The sequence below is a fragment of the Candoia aspera genome, chromosome 1 (genome assembly GCF_035149785.1).
Source record: "Candoia aspera isolate rCanAsp1 chromosome 1, rCanAsp1.hap2, whole genome shotgun sequence".
Classification (NCBI taxonomy): Eukaryota; Metazoa; Chordata; class Lepidosauria; order Squamata; family Boidae; genus Candoia; species Candoia aspera.
The window spans coordinates 103585535-103599324 of NC_086153.1; the positions used below are offsets into that span (position 1 = coordinate 103585535).

A 13790-nucleotide genomic window follows, 5' to 3' on the forward strand; every position below is an offset into this window, starting at 1 on the left:
AAAATAAGACAATGAACTGTTTAACATTATTTATTTGAATTTATTAGCCACCCAACTTCAATGGACTCTTTAAAGCAAAGAACACTCCATAAAAATGTTCTTCACTCATAATGATTTTCAAAAATGTACACAAAACTATTGTTTTGTTTTAAGGCTTTACAATCACCAACAGAAAACATGGGCATTACTAAGAACTTGATATTGAATGCAGCTTAGCTTTGATAAAACAGAATAATTTATAAGCATATACTGTAGGAACATTTTATGTCTAAAAAGACTGATGTAATCAGAGATGTTACATACTTAGTGCTCTAATCATTTTTAAAAAATTATGATTTAGGTTTGAATTATCTTTATCATTAATTTCTCCTATGTACTGGATGCATGTGAAGATATTTCTATGTGCCTTGAATATCCACTAATACCACTAAATAATTAAATATACTAATAGAACCTTTGGCATAATAATTTCATCACAAGGGAAAATCAGAAGCCAAAAATTTTATAAACAATATACCCCCCAAATCTACCTTTTAAAAGCCTTTTAATGATTTCCATGCTGACAGATAATATCTACTAATCATAACGTGTGTGTGTGTGTAGGCGCACGCCTTCAAGTCAATGTTGACTCCTTGCAACTGCCTGGACAAATCCCTGCAGTTTTCTTGGCAAGATTTCAGAAGTGGTTTGTTTGCCATTCCCTCCTTCCTAGGGCTGAGAGAGAGTGACTGGCCCAAAGTCACTCAGCTGTTTTTGTGGCTAAGTCAGGACTAGAACGCATTCCCAATTTCTAGCCCGGCACCTTAACTATTACACCAAACTGTCATTCAGAATAGGTTAATCCTATAATGATATTTATTAACAGTCATAGTATATTGCATATTAAATAATAAATACTACTATGAAGCTTGGAACTATGGGGAACTTAGGAAGGTTCCTTATAGCACATTTATCCCCCTAATTCAGGCTTATCTATACAGAGTGATAAGGGAGTTTGGAAATGCCATGAATTAAATCTAAATCCTTCCGCCTTCAAACTGTTCTCTATCATAGTTTAGACCTTCCCTCCTAGCCATTTTATATCAGAAAAATTTACAATGATAAAACAATGTGACTAAGCACTCCATATATTTAATGGATGCTTAGCTCTCTTACTCTTCCAAATCTGTGGGAAAACAAAGCACAAATTCTAAATAACTCAATTCATGAATGCTTCTGTTTAATTTGGACATATTTTCTTTTCCGCTGCTGTGCCACAGTCCATCTCAGAAGTCTGCAACCTTTTAGGGCCATATCAGACATTTGAAAAATGCTCAAAGAACATGGCTGCCATGGAGCAACCTGCCCAGTCACAAAATGGCTGCCACTTACAGTCAGTCATAAAACATCAGTTTATCGAAAGGGAAACTGGTGAAGTGGCTCCCTGCTAACTCTCCCACTCCTCCTCCAATTTGGATATTAAACTGTTAGTTTCAAATTAAATATCTGAATCAAGCATCCAAATCAAAGGTTCACACAGCTCTAGCATCAATCTTCAGCATATTTTTCCCCATGGGAATATTTACAAACAAAGCATTTGGCTGCAGCCATTCACTATTTCTGTTGTCCAAGATTCAATGTGTTTGAAAATAAAGGTGACTTTGGAGGATGGTGTTTTACTTTGTAGCTTCTTTTTTCATTTTAAAAGTAGAACCATCAGTTGAGAATTTAAAGAATGGGATAGAGCAACTGGCAGGCCCTATAAGGAACATGTTTGTCATACCATTTCCATCCTTTTGAGTAGGGGTCCCCTGATCTTGAGTTTTCTACAAAGCTTCTGGAGGAGAGAGACCACCACAGCCTGTCAAATCGTCTTTCCAATGTATTTCTCCAGATCTAACCTACAACCTTCTTTTCTTTCTTTTATTAGTTTCAGAATGTCTCAAAGATTTCTTTTAATAAAGTTCAATTTATTTTAAAAATTAATATACAATAGAAGTGGTACTAACTTGGGCAATAAGTGTATTTTAAAAACATCATATTCCAGTTAAATCCACTGCTAGCAACATACTTGCATTAGATACTGTAATGTCATTTGTGAACAACTTATGGCTAATAATGTTTTTAACTTCCCCACAGAAGCTCTCCTGACATTCAGCCTAACCACACGTAATTCCTTTACTGGATGCATCCGTAATTTTATGATTGATGAAAGGCCAGTGATTTTCAGTAAGGCAGCTTTGGTCAGTGGCGCTGTGAGCATCAACGTATGTCCTGCTGTTTGAAATGCTGGTACTACAAAACTACAAGGATATATACAGCACTGAAGAAGTGGCAAAAGCTGTGCTATGTTCAATTTTCAGTATCAGAAGAATTAAAATATATCACTCATTTTAAGTATGTGATACAGCATAAAGCTTACAATCATTATGGAAGCTTTGTGTGCAGTTTTTATTTTTATTTTTGGAAATGCAGATTCCTAACCTGTATTGGAAAAAAAAACTATTATAACTGGGGAATGAAAATGACCAACCCGGTGGGCAGAAATGTAAATCCACTATAGTAATAGTCATAGACATGCCTGACTCTGCATTGGATAATAGCATTGTGCAAATCAACAAGCCTGATGTCACTGCTTTGCATCTGAGGACATACCATTCCTCTTTCATAGAGTAAGCTCCAAAGAATTCCCTTTGACTGTAGCTATTGTCAGCATTTCAGGAGCAAAGGATTTGGCTGTTGTGGGTTTCAGCTTCAATCCACTAGAAATCATTTTATCCCAACAGAAGTTTGATAACAAACCTCTGTTGGAATGTCCAGGTGCTGTGTCTTGGGGTGAGTAAATTCTGTTCATGGTATGTTTTGCTGCATGTATCTTACAGAATAAACTATGTAACAGACATGTTTCACTAAAACAGTATCTTCTGAGTTTCCTTTTCCTATACTTTTTTGTTCAGTTAGATTATGGAAAACTGGTATAAGTTTTGTTCAGTTTCCAAAGCCCATTGAAGCCCTTACAAATTTTAAAATTTTTATAATTTGCTTCTACACATAACAAAATAAATTGATCCATTATTAGCAAAAGTATTTGCTAAAACGTGTTTATGCATCTGGTACTTGTTTTATAGATCTATTTAAACTACATAATTCTATCTTTAGTGGTAAATATTAGAAAATCAGATTTCCACCCTATGAAAAAGCAGTTATTTTAAGTGGAAGAGAAGTTATATATTTATTACTTAAACTAACTGTAAAGTGGTATTTAACTATACTAATTTTCCATTTTAACATTTTCCTCAAATAATATTCAGTCTTGACATTAGATATATATTGAACTGCACATGCTTTTAAAACTACATAAAATGTTCAAAATTCCAAATGCCAGGCCTACAGTCCTAACATGTATAGGATTCATTCATTCATTTTCCCAGAATGAAATTAGAAACCATGCCAGTTCACATAAAAAGAATAATCTTTAATATAAATATTAAACAATATGAATTTGTCTACACTCAGAAATTTTTATAAAACATTTGTTGGTAATACTTAATGTCAGCGGGAAAACCTCCCAAAAGAATTCCAATCCACAAGGTTTGATGATACAGAGAAAAGAGTTTATTTGTAACGCATTTGCAAAGGCGGGTTCCCTCCATGCAGGTGCAGGAAAGAACCAAGAACAAGGTTAACACCAACTTTTTATACCCTAATCTGTCCTCCCCCTCTTGTTGAGGGCTCAGCTCACAATCTTCTTGTTTCCCAAGCATTCTTGAGTTAGTTACTAAGTTTATGTGTTTATGTGTCCGGGATGATTCTGCCTCCTTATCTCTTTCTCCTTTCAAAGGCTAATCCCACTCAAACACCTCTTTGTAAACGCCAGCTACTCTACACAATCAGCTATAAATTCCTAACCTAAACGGCTCTATCTGACACGCATATCCTCAGCCCCACGGGTTCAGGGTCCGGTCACCCACCTGTAGCTAACTCCCTTTTTCTTCTCTCATGAGTTTGAGGCATGTACAAGGGTTTTTCTTTACCTTGCCCCCCCCCCACTCACAATTCCCCCCTTTTTCTCTTACTTCCTTACTGCCTCAAACTCAAGCAACATCTGACGCTCCGTCCTCCACTTCAAGCTGTCACACAGTCCTTTCCTCATCTGAATACATGCAGGGGCACATTGAATACAACAGCATATTAATATGCATAAGCAAACTACAGCTATAATCACAAAGCAAAGCTGTTTTATCCACTCAAACCCTGGTAACCAGTCCCATAGCCAGCTCCAATCATCATCTTCTCCCAGGTTCTCATTTCCCCATTGTTGATGATGCCGTGTAACTGAAGCTTCCATCTCTTGGATGGTGTGAGTTATAGGCACCAGCCCATAAGGCTAACAAATCCATACCAGTGGATTAACCGTAGTTCCATACTACAGGTAGGCTGGATTTCAGAACTGTATCCTAATCCCTTTTCATATGGAAATAGAAATTCCCTATTGTGCTAAATTGAGTTTTCAAAGCTTCCCTTGAACCCTGTGACTCTCTTTTTCAGGTTCAGGGACCCGTATGGTCATCAAAACTACAAGGTATCAGACAAAAGTTCAGGCGCATTTTTCTTTTTCCGCACAGTCCAGTGTCCAGCAGTATTTGGCAACACCAGTGTCTTCTTTAGGGTTTCTCCCAGCTCAGTTGCCGACTCCCCTCTGTCTGGTTTAACTCGATTTCCAGACTTAAAAGGATGCGTCTGCTATTCCAACAGGAGGGCTCTGTGTTCCTGTAGATAGGGAGACAAGGACAAGACTTGCGCAGATAACTGTTTCAAATACTTGCAGACAAATTTCCTCCCCATGGCATGCATGTCTCCTACTTCTCCACTAAGAATTCCAAGATAGAGTCACCCATCTCAAATGGACTGACTCCTAGTCTTTTCTTAGGAGCAATCCAGAGACTTAGTATTGTTACCACAAAGGCCTGTGTCCATGTTCTAGACACACAATCCCCCAAAGCGTTGGTCCCATGTGACTTGATTGGTAGGTGTAGTTTTGGATATATCTAAGCACTACTTTGGATAAAACTAACTTTCTTGCCAATAACTTCCTTAAAATCAAAACTTGTAAAACAATCACAACAAAAAGAAAGCATTGACATAAGAGCCCATCTAGTGTTTGGACTGGTTCCATAACCAAAATTGTCAAAACAAAAACAAAAACAAAAATTCAGATAGATCATACCAGTCCATGGAAGCTCTACTTAAAACCATACATTGTCCAAAATTTTCCCTCTCTCTCTCTCCTGTTTTTATCATCATGTGCTATGTTGAGGAGTGATTAAAATTTAAGCCATATAAAATTTATAAAAAACACACACACTTTTCTAAAACTGGAATGCCAGGGGCAGAGCAGAGTGGAGCTGTGAGAGCAAAGGGGTGCCCCCCCTTCTCTGAGTCATTGCTTCTCTGAAACTGCCCACATTCCCCCCCTTTTCACAAGAGGAGTAATCATTTCCTTCTACAGCAGAATGAGAAATCTCTGAAACTTAAAAGATTGTCTCTGATGTGTGTAAAGGCACTGCAAAAGGAAGAATCCTAAAAAGATGGGGGAGTAAAGGATCTTCTGTAAAAGCATTGCCCCTCCCCTCTGTCACCCTTCTGTCCCCTCATCTGGATCCTCAAGCCTGTAACAAGCAGGCAAGAGGCAGACTGAAGGGGGGAGTTTGGGTGAGACTGGGCAAATAATGAAACACACATACCCCTCAAACAATTAAAAAACAAACAAAACAAATGGGAAAGGATTGACAAAAACCTTTCAACTTTCCCATCGTATGCATTCAAATTACATAAATCACAACACACACACACACAAAACCTAAGGAATAGACTCACACAATCTCTCAACTCTCCTTTCACAACTCAAAACAGTTTCTCCACCTTACGTGTACGCACACATTCAAACAAACAAATGCTCTCAAAAAGAAAACCGCACACCAATGCCTCAACAGGCTGTTGCCACATGCAATCCATCACAGCCCTGCAGGAACACAGAAGCTCTTCCTCCCTGCCTCTCAGCCAGGAGAAAGGAATGCTTTATTAAAAGGGCGATAGCTCCCATCAAGATGAATCTAGCCGCTCCCAGGCCTATTGGAGTCAATCCACACTCAACTGCCCTATTGTGATTCAACTCAACTCCCCTCCCCAGAGAGCCTGCGTCTCTCCAGGGCCTTCCCACGCCTGTCTGTTTCCCGAGCTCTCCATTCCATGGGATACCTCCTCGACCCAATCTTCCGAGAACTCCCCCTGCCTCCCCCTCTTTGGGGCCGCAAACCTTGAGCTACAAACAAGGCATGTCATCTTTCTTTTGTCTTTCTTTCTTTCTTTTTCTCTCTCTTCCTGGGGTTGCCCTGTAAACACCCTGTTTATTTATGGGCTCCGCCAGCACCCCCCTTTTTCTCTTTCTTTTTCTTTTCTTGCTCAGTGGGTTTCCAGACCGGGCTCTCTGGAGGGTCCAAAATTGGCACTGCCACCATTTGTAATTCCAATTGGCCAGCGGCCTCCTTCGCCCATTTATATGCCCACCGATTTCCCACCACCCCTGGGCTATGGCCTCTCTGATGAGCTGGTATATCACTGCGCCGACCAACTCGGAGGCAAAGCTCCCTTCTCTATCACTTCCCCATTCCCTTCAACAATCGCAAAACCCAACTTCCTCTTTCCCTCTTCTACTTTGTTTGACCCATCCACAAACCATCTTTCTCCGGTGCTTAATTGTGGTGTTATTACAGGGAAAAACTTCTTTCCCTTTAGTCCCCTCTCTAACCATATTTTTCCAAAATTGTGTACCACCCCATAGGCATTCTTTCTCTCAAGTCATCTCAACATCACAAGTTGATTCTTATTTCTCCTCCACTTTATTTAATTCACTTTTACCCAATTCCCTTCCACACCTACTCACAACACTGAACACATGGCACAATCAAATCCCATGTCCCTCCATTCACAGCAAAGCCAAAAATTTGGAAGACCCGCAGCCTGGCCAGGGCTATGGATTTCCAAAAACCTGAAGCATTCCCCCTTCTACTGTGGAGGAGTTCAGTTCCTCTAAAGGGACAGGCTCACGTTTAACTCCTTAAGGGACAAGCTCACATAGCTTTTCTCTCCCTTCCTTCCCTCTTCAGACTTTCTCTCCTCAGCTCAGGACAGATGCCCATGCCACACACACACATGAGCACACACACAAACTCTCTGCACCATTTCCCTCAACAAATATACATACCAATACACAGACAACTATCTACAAACGGAAAACATTTTCACATACTCATACAAATTCTGACAGCCCTGAAGGACTCCCAGGATTGATTTCTACCAGTTCTCTTCTTCCCCGCCATTTCCACACCGATACTTTCCTCATCTCTGAGTGGCGGCATCCTGCTGTGTTCCCTTTGTTCCATAACCTCCCTTATTGTTGCTACCCTGATCCTGCCCTTCTGCTTACGTTTTTCTCTGTTTCTTTTAAGAAATCCTCTATACTCTCCTCAGCCCATCTTGCTTACTGCCTTCTCTCACCCTGATCCTTGATCAGCACTATCCCCTCTCGACCTTCTGATTGTCTTACACCCAAGGTAGAGTACTCCAGCCCACGCTGGATTTGCTTTCCAGCAATTTCAAGCCTCTGACTGTCGGGGGCAAAACCGGGCCGGCCTCCCAGCAAGCGCTGGCTAGTTTTAAAGTCCGACCTCAACCTATGGCATCGAGACGAGTTTAAAAAGGCATTCCTCATTGCTGCTGTCCTCTTTACTTACAAAAATGCCTGTGGGCGGGTCTGGCCCTTCCCAAGACACATGTTACCAGATTTCTACATAAGGGACCTGGTCCATAAGACCATGTTCCACAATATAGTTCTTTAATTGAGTGATCCAATACCCATCGGACATCCCATTGGGATCCCAAAAATAGGGACGTTCGGGATCGACCAATGGGTATTTTGGCCACTGTTTTGTGCACAGCTTAATCATCATCACCTTCTCTAATCCTCTGGTATACCTTTTCAGCCATGGCATGCTCCACTGGTTTATAACCAGTCCTAAGGGCACATCCGGATCTGGCCCTCTGCTCGGGGCTCCAACCCCGGCCTCCAGTCTCCTAGGTAGTTTGCTCTGTGCCTTCCCCATGACTGACCGGTCTCTTCCTGATCTCGCCCCAAATAGGAGGACTCCAGCCCACGCTGGATACGAATTTTAAGCCCTCTCTTTCGCAGCGAGATCCTATCAGACTCCCAGCAGACGCTGGCTATTTTTAAAGTCTGACTTCTTCTAAACCCGTCCCCAAGGGAACACTACAGCCGACCTGAGGCACCGGACTCTCACGGCTACCTGCAGGAACTGCGACTGTTTAACCACCCACACATGGGCCCCACGGTCAGTCACGACTCCCCGAGCCTTACAACTCACCTATTCCGACCCTCGTCAGGGTCCACGACTGGTCCCACCAACTGATCTCCAAATCAGCTGGACTTCTCCACCCCCGGCTCCAACCGCTGGGTGCCTCTCCACCCGCTGCTCCAACAGTCGGGCTTCGCTTCTTTTCTCTGGATCGTCGCTCTATATAGGAACCTGGGCAGGCGGTCCCGAGGGGTCTCGAACAGGGACACTTCAACAACGGGAAGTGGTGGCCACTTACCCTCTCATAGCAACCCCTCTAGATCGGTCCTGAACCTCAGGCTCCTGGCTGGCTCGCCAAATTGTCAGTGGGAAAACCTCCCAAAAGAATTCCAATCCACAAGGTTCGATGATACAGAGAAAAGAGTTTATTTGTAACGCATTTGCAAAGGCGGGTTCCCTCCATGCAGGTGCAGGAAAGAACCAAGAACAAGGTTAACACCAACTTTTTATACCCTAATCTGTCCTCCCCCTCTTGTTGAGGGCTCAGCTCACAATCTTCTTGTTTCCCAAGCATTCTTGAGTTAGTTACTAAGTTTATGTGTTTATGTGTCCGGGATGATTCTGCCTCCTTATCTCTTTCTCCTTTCAAAGGCTAATCCCACTCAAACACCTCTTTGTAAACGCCAGCTACTCTACACAATCAGCTATAAATTCCTAACCTAAACGGCTCTATCTGACACGCATATCCTCAGCCCCACGGGTTCAGGGTCCGGTCACCCACCTGTAGCTAACTCCCTTTTTCTTCTCTCATGAGTTTGAGGCATGTACAAGGGTTTTTCTTTACCTTGCCCCCCCCCACTCACATTAATATTAAACCAAAAAAACTTATTATTCTAGAAACTAGTCCTCCTAAATGTAAACTCAGATTGTCAAGAAATATTTGTCCCATCTCTTGCAGTTACCAAATACCTTTCCACATACAACATACTTATCCTCTATCAATAATCTAATGAAGATGACTGAGGCTGAATATAGGATACACATATACACACATACCAGGGACAAATAGGCTTGCACCAAAATGTATCTTCGGCTGGGATTATGTTCCCTAAAATTATCTGTAGGTAAAACTAATACAGAGCAAATAGTTACCTTTATATTTAAGGCTGATAGCACTTCTATACTGTCACTATTTTTAGGCCCCAGTATCTCCAGAGCACAAGGCTGACTAACATTCATCTTCACTTCTGCTAGCTTGCAGAGACCACAAGCCATTCAGTGATTTCCCTCAGCAGACTAATACAAAAATCAACCCTTATTGCTTAAATTACTGCAGATCAAGATATAATAAAAAATACCACCAACCCCACACTGCATAAAAGAGAAATAAAACAAATCCCAAGCACCACCCTATATTTTTATTTCATATGTGAATTTGTTTTAAAAAAAAACCTTTGGAACAGTTTATATAATGAGGAAAAGCTTTCCACCTTTTAGAGGCCTTTCCTCCTACAGTTAAAATTCTTTTGCAAGTTATGAATCTAAAAGGATAGTGTGTCAACATTTTTGCAAGCAAATAACATTCCCAGTACCACAAACAGGATGTCCAGCATTGCAATAAAATACCACCTTTGCTCTACTTGATACTCCAACTGGTATCAAAATAGGGGGGGAAATTACTTCGTTCTTGAATTCCAACATAAGGGAAAACGGATTCAGAGCCAAGTCTGAAGTGGTGTAAACATCTGGTACAAGAGGATTACAAGTCACTTGCCTCTTCCGCCCACAGATGCCCATGGGTAAAAACAGTGCATGTGGAAGTACCCTTATAAAAATAGTAAATAGTAAATTACTAAATAAAACAAGTCTTGGGATTCTATAGAAATTACACAACCAAGTATAGCTGTAAGGAGACTAATAGACTCACAAGCAGGAACTTAATGATATCTGATTTATTAAAGAATAGTATGCAAATACAGAGAAAGCTGAGAATGAGCAAAAGCGCGCCAAATACAAACTAAAAACCCTCGGCTCAAACGTAATCCCTCCCCTTGCCCTGCTGTTGCAAACTCCCCGCCCCCCCCCAGGTGCTGGTAACTGTTTCTGCTGATGTCCTGGGAAAGGAACCTTGAACACACAAGATAACCCAAACACATTCCAATCTAGCTAACAGATAACAATCCCATGAGATGGAATCCTCCTCCCCTCCCAGACGAAACACGCATCAGCCAAATGACATGCAAAACTTTACGATGCAATGGTAACATTGGAACGGTGAACATGACATACCCCCCCCCAAAAAAAAACACTAAGGAGCAGATTTCAGAGGATAAGCTAGATGAAAGCGTCTAACTAAAACAGGAGAGTGAACATCATGGGCAGACACTCACTCAGGGTGGGGAAAGTGTTTCCACCGAATGAGGTACTGCAGGGTGCCACGAAGTCGGCAAGAATCAAGGACTGTGATGGTTGCCTTATTCCCAAAGAGACACAGACTCACTTAGGGCTAAGGATTTCTGGTTTATTAGGAATAGAATGCATACACAGAAAAAGACGGGAATGAGCACATGGCGTGCGAGGTACCCGGTAAATACCCGCGGTACGGACCTGGTCCTTCTCCACCCCCCATTGTCCCAAAGTCCTGATCCGGAGTCTTGATGGGCGATCAGGGTGCGATTCCGGAGTCTCGATGGGCGATCAGGGGGATTAGCGCTGATCACCTCTGTCCTCTTCCTGTGTCCGGCGCAGGTGTGTCCCCCGGGGTAATGCGGAGATGTCAGGGAGATAGGATGATGGCTTCTTGGGTCAGGGCAAAGGTATGGCTCCTTTATCCTTTATTGGTATTTGTCTTTTAGTGCTTAAAGGATTATCACTAATTCCTTCCTCTTTCCTTCCCTTCTCCGGAAAGGCATGTTCCCCGTTGTGATGCATGTATGCATTGCAACGGGGGACATGACAAGGACCTCCTTCACCTCAAAAAGTTGCTGTCCGTCAATCATGATCAGAGCAGGAGGTGGGGGTTGCGGATGCCAATGGTGGGAGTGGTTGACAGGCCTGAGCAAACTGCAATGAAAAACAGGATGTAAACATTTCAGATTGTGTGGCAAATCCAGTTTAAACGTGACAGGGTTCACAACTCCCACAATGGGAAAAGGACCAACAAACTTAGGAGCCAACTTCTATGAGGGCTGAGGGGACTTAACGAATTTGGTGGAAAGGTAGACCTTATCACCAACTTTAAAAGCAGGTTGAAGGGCTCATCGCTTATCAGCGTGCAGTTTATAGGCAGATTGGGCATCAGCCAACGCCTGCTGAATCACTGGCCATGAATCAGCCAGTTGAGCAGCCCAATCAGAAGCAGAGCAGGGCTGCGCGGGGGGTTGAGGCAACTCAGGAATGGGAACAAAATCCCGTCCAAAAACAATATGGAAAGGGGTGTGCCCTGTGCTCTGATGGACGGCGTTGTTATAAGCCACCTCAGCAAAAGGTAGCAGATCAACCCAATTATCCTGCTGATAGTTGACAAATGCCCTCAAAAATTGTTCCAGGGTGGAATTAAGAACCTCCATAGATCTGTCAGTCTCTGGATGCGACGCAGTGGACAACGCCTGCTTGGTGCCCACCAGCTTCAAAAATGCCTTCCAAAATTGGGAAGTGAACTGTGTCCTGCAGTCCGTGACCAAGCGGGAGGGGCTACCATGAATCCGGTAGATGTGGATTAGAAAAAGGCGGGCCAATTGCTGAGCAGACGGAATAGAAGCACATGGAATGAAATGGGCTTGCTTGGAAAAGTAGTCCTTTACCACCCAAATCACAGTCTTTCTCTGACTAAGATGCAAATCCACAATGAAGTCCATAGAAACCTCCTCCCAAGGACGGGAGGGGCTGGCCACCGGCTGCAGCAGCCCGTGCGGCTTACCCCCCTTCCATTTTGACATGGCACAGACAGGACAAGAAGCAACATAACTTTTTACATCACATCTCAATGTGGGCCACCAAAATTGGCGGCGTACCAGATGCAAGGTTTTGACAAACCCAAAATGACCAGCCACTTTATCATCATGAGACCTAATCAAAATTTCCCTTCACAATCTGTCAGGGACATAGAGGCGGTTTTGCTTCCAAGCTAAGCCTCTGTCAAATGTAACATTGTCTCTATTCGCTTGCAACCAAGTAGCAGATTTCAGCTCTAGCAGAAACTGTTGTTGCAATTGCGAGGGAATTGGCGTCCTTCCCCCAGCCAGTGAAACTGAAGCTGGGGGCAGCTGCGCACGAGTTTGACTGCGTGTGACAGCTTGCAAACCCAATTGGGGTTCTGTCCACACTGTACCCACAACGTCAGGTGCCTGGACCAAATCCTGGGGCAGGCGGGAAAGCGCATCAGCCAGGAAGTTTTTCTTGCCCGGAATGAATTTCAACTTAAAGTCAAAGCGACTGAAAAATTGAGCCCAGCGGATCTGCTTAGGACTGAGCTTACAGGGCGTGCTGAGCGCTTCCAAATTTTTATGGTCAGTCCAAACCTCAAAAGGACATTTAGCCCCCTCTAAGAGGTGGCGCCATGCCTCCAAAGCAGCCTTGACTGCAAAAGCTTCTTTCTCCCAAACATGCCACCGCCTTTCCATCTCGGAAAATTTCCGGGACAGATACGCACACGGCTTCAGGCGGTTGTCAGCATCCGCTTGCAGCAAGAGCGCTCCAATTGAGAAATCGGAAGCATCCACTTGAACCACAAAGGGTTTAGTGGGATCAGGGTGTTGAAGAATGGGTTCAGCAGTGAACAGGCTTTTGAGTTTGTTGAAAGCCAACTGGCAGTCAGGTGTCCAATCAAGCAATGCCGCCGGGTTCTTTACCTTGTGTGTGTCCCCCAACCCCTTTGTACATAACAAGTCAGTGAGAGGCAATGCAATTTCGGCAAACCCCTGGATGAATTGGCGGTAATAGTTGGAAAACCCAAGAAAACTTTGGAGCTGCCCGCGCACCCACCCCAAAATAGCTTGAATCTTCACAGGATCCATCTCAATGCCTTTGTCAGAGATCCTGTACCCCAGGTAGTCAAGCTGAGTCTGATGAAATTCACACTTAGAAAGCTTAGCATAGAGCTCAGCCTTTCTCAGTTTGCTAAGCACCTGTTTCACCAAGCACTCATGTTCCTCTTCCGTTTCAGTATAAATCAAAACATCATCCAAATAGACCAGTACACCCTTGAACAAATGTTCATGTAACACTTCATTGATCAATTGCATGAACACCCCTGGTGCCCCCGCCAACCCAAAAGGCAAAACTTTATACTGAAAAGAACCTAGTGGACAATTGAAAGCAGTCTTCCATTCATCCCCCTCCCGTATGCGGATGCGGAAATAGGCTTCCCGCAAATCCAGCTTAGAGAAGATTTTCCCCTTAGCCAGATGTGCTAACATGTCTTTTATTAACGGCAGAGGA

General features: G+C 43.1%; 1 protein-coding gene across 1 annotated transcript in view; it reads left to right on the top strand.

Annotated features, from left to right (window-relative positions):
- LAMA4 (laminin subunit alpha 4) overlaps positions 1-2894 on the top strand; it is a 111145-nt gene extending 108251 nt beyond the window's left edge. Inside the window, exon 38 of the mRNA XM_063310972.1 lies at positions 2119-2894. Within this exon, the coding sequence (XP_063167042.1) occupies positions 2119-2264 (146 nt within the window). The 3' untranslated portion in view covers positions 2265-2894. The remainder of the gene's footprint in view (positions 1-2118) is intronic.
- The last annotated feature ends 10896 nt before the right edge of the window (positions 2895-13790 follow it).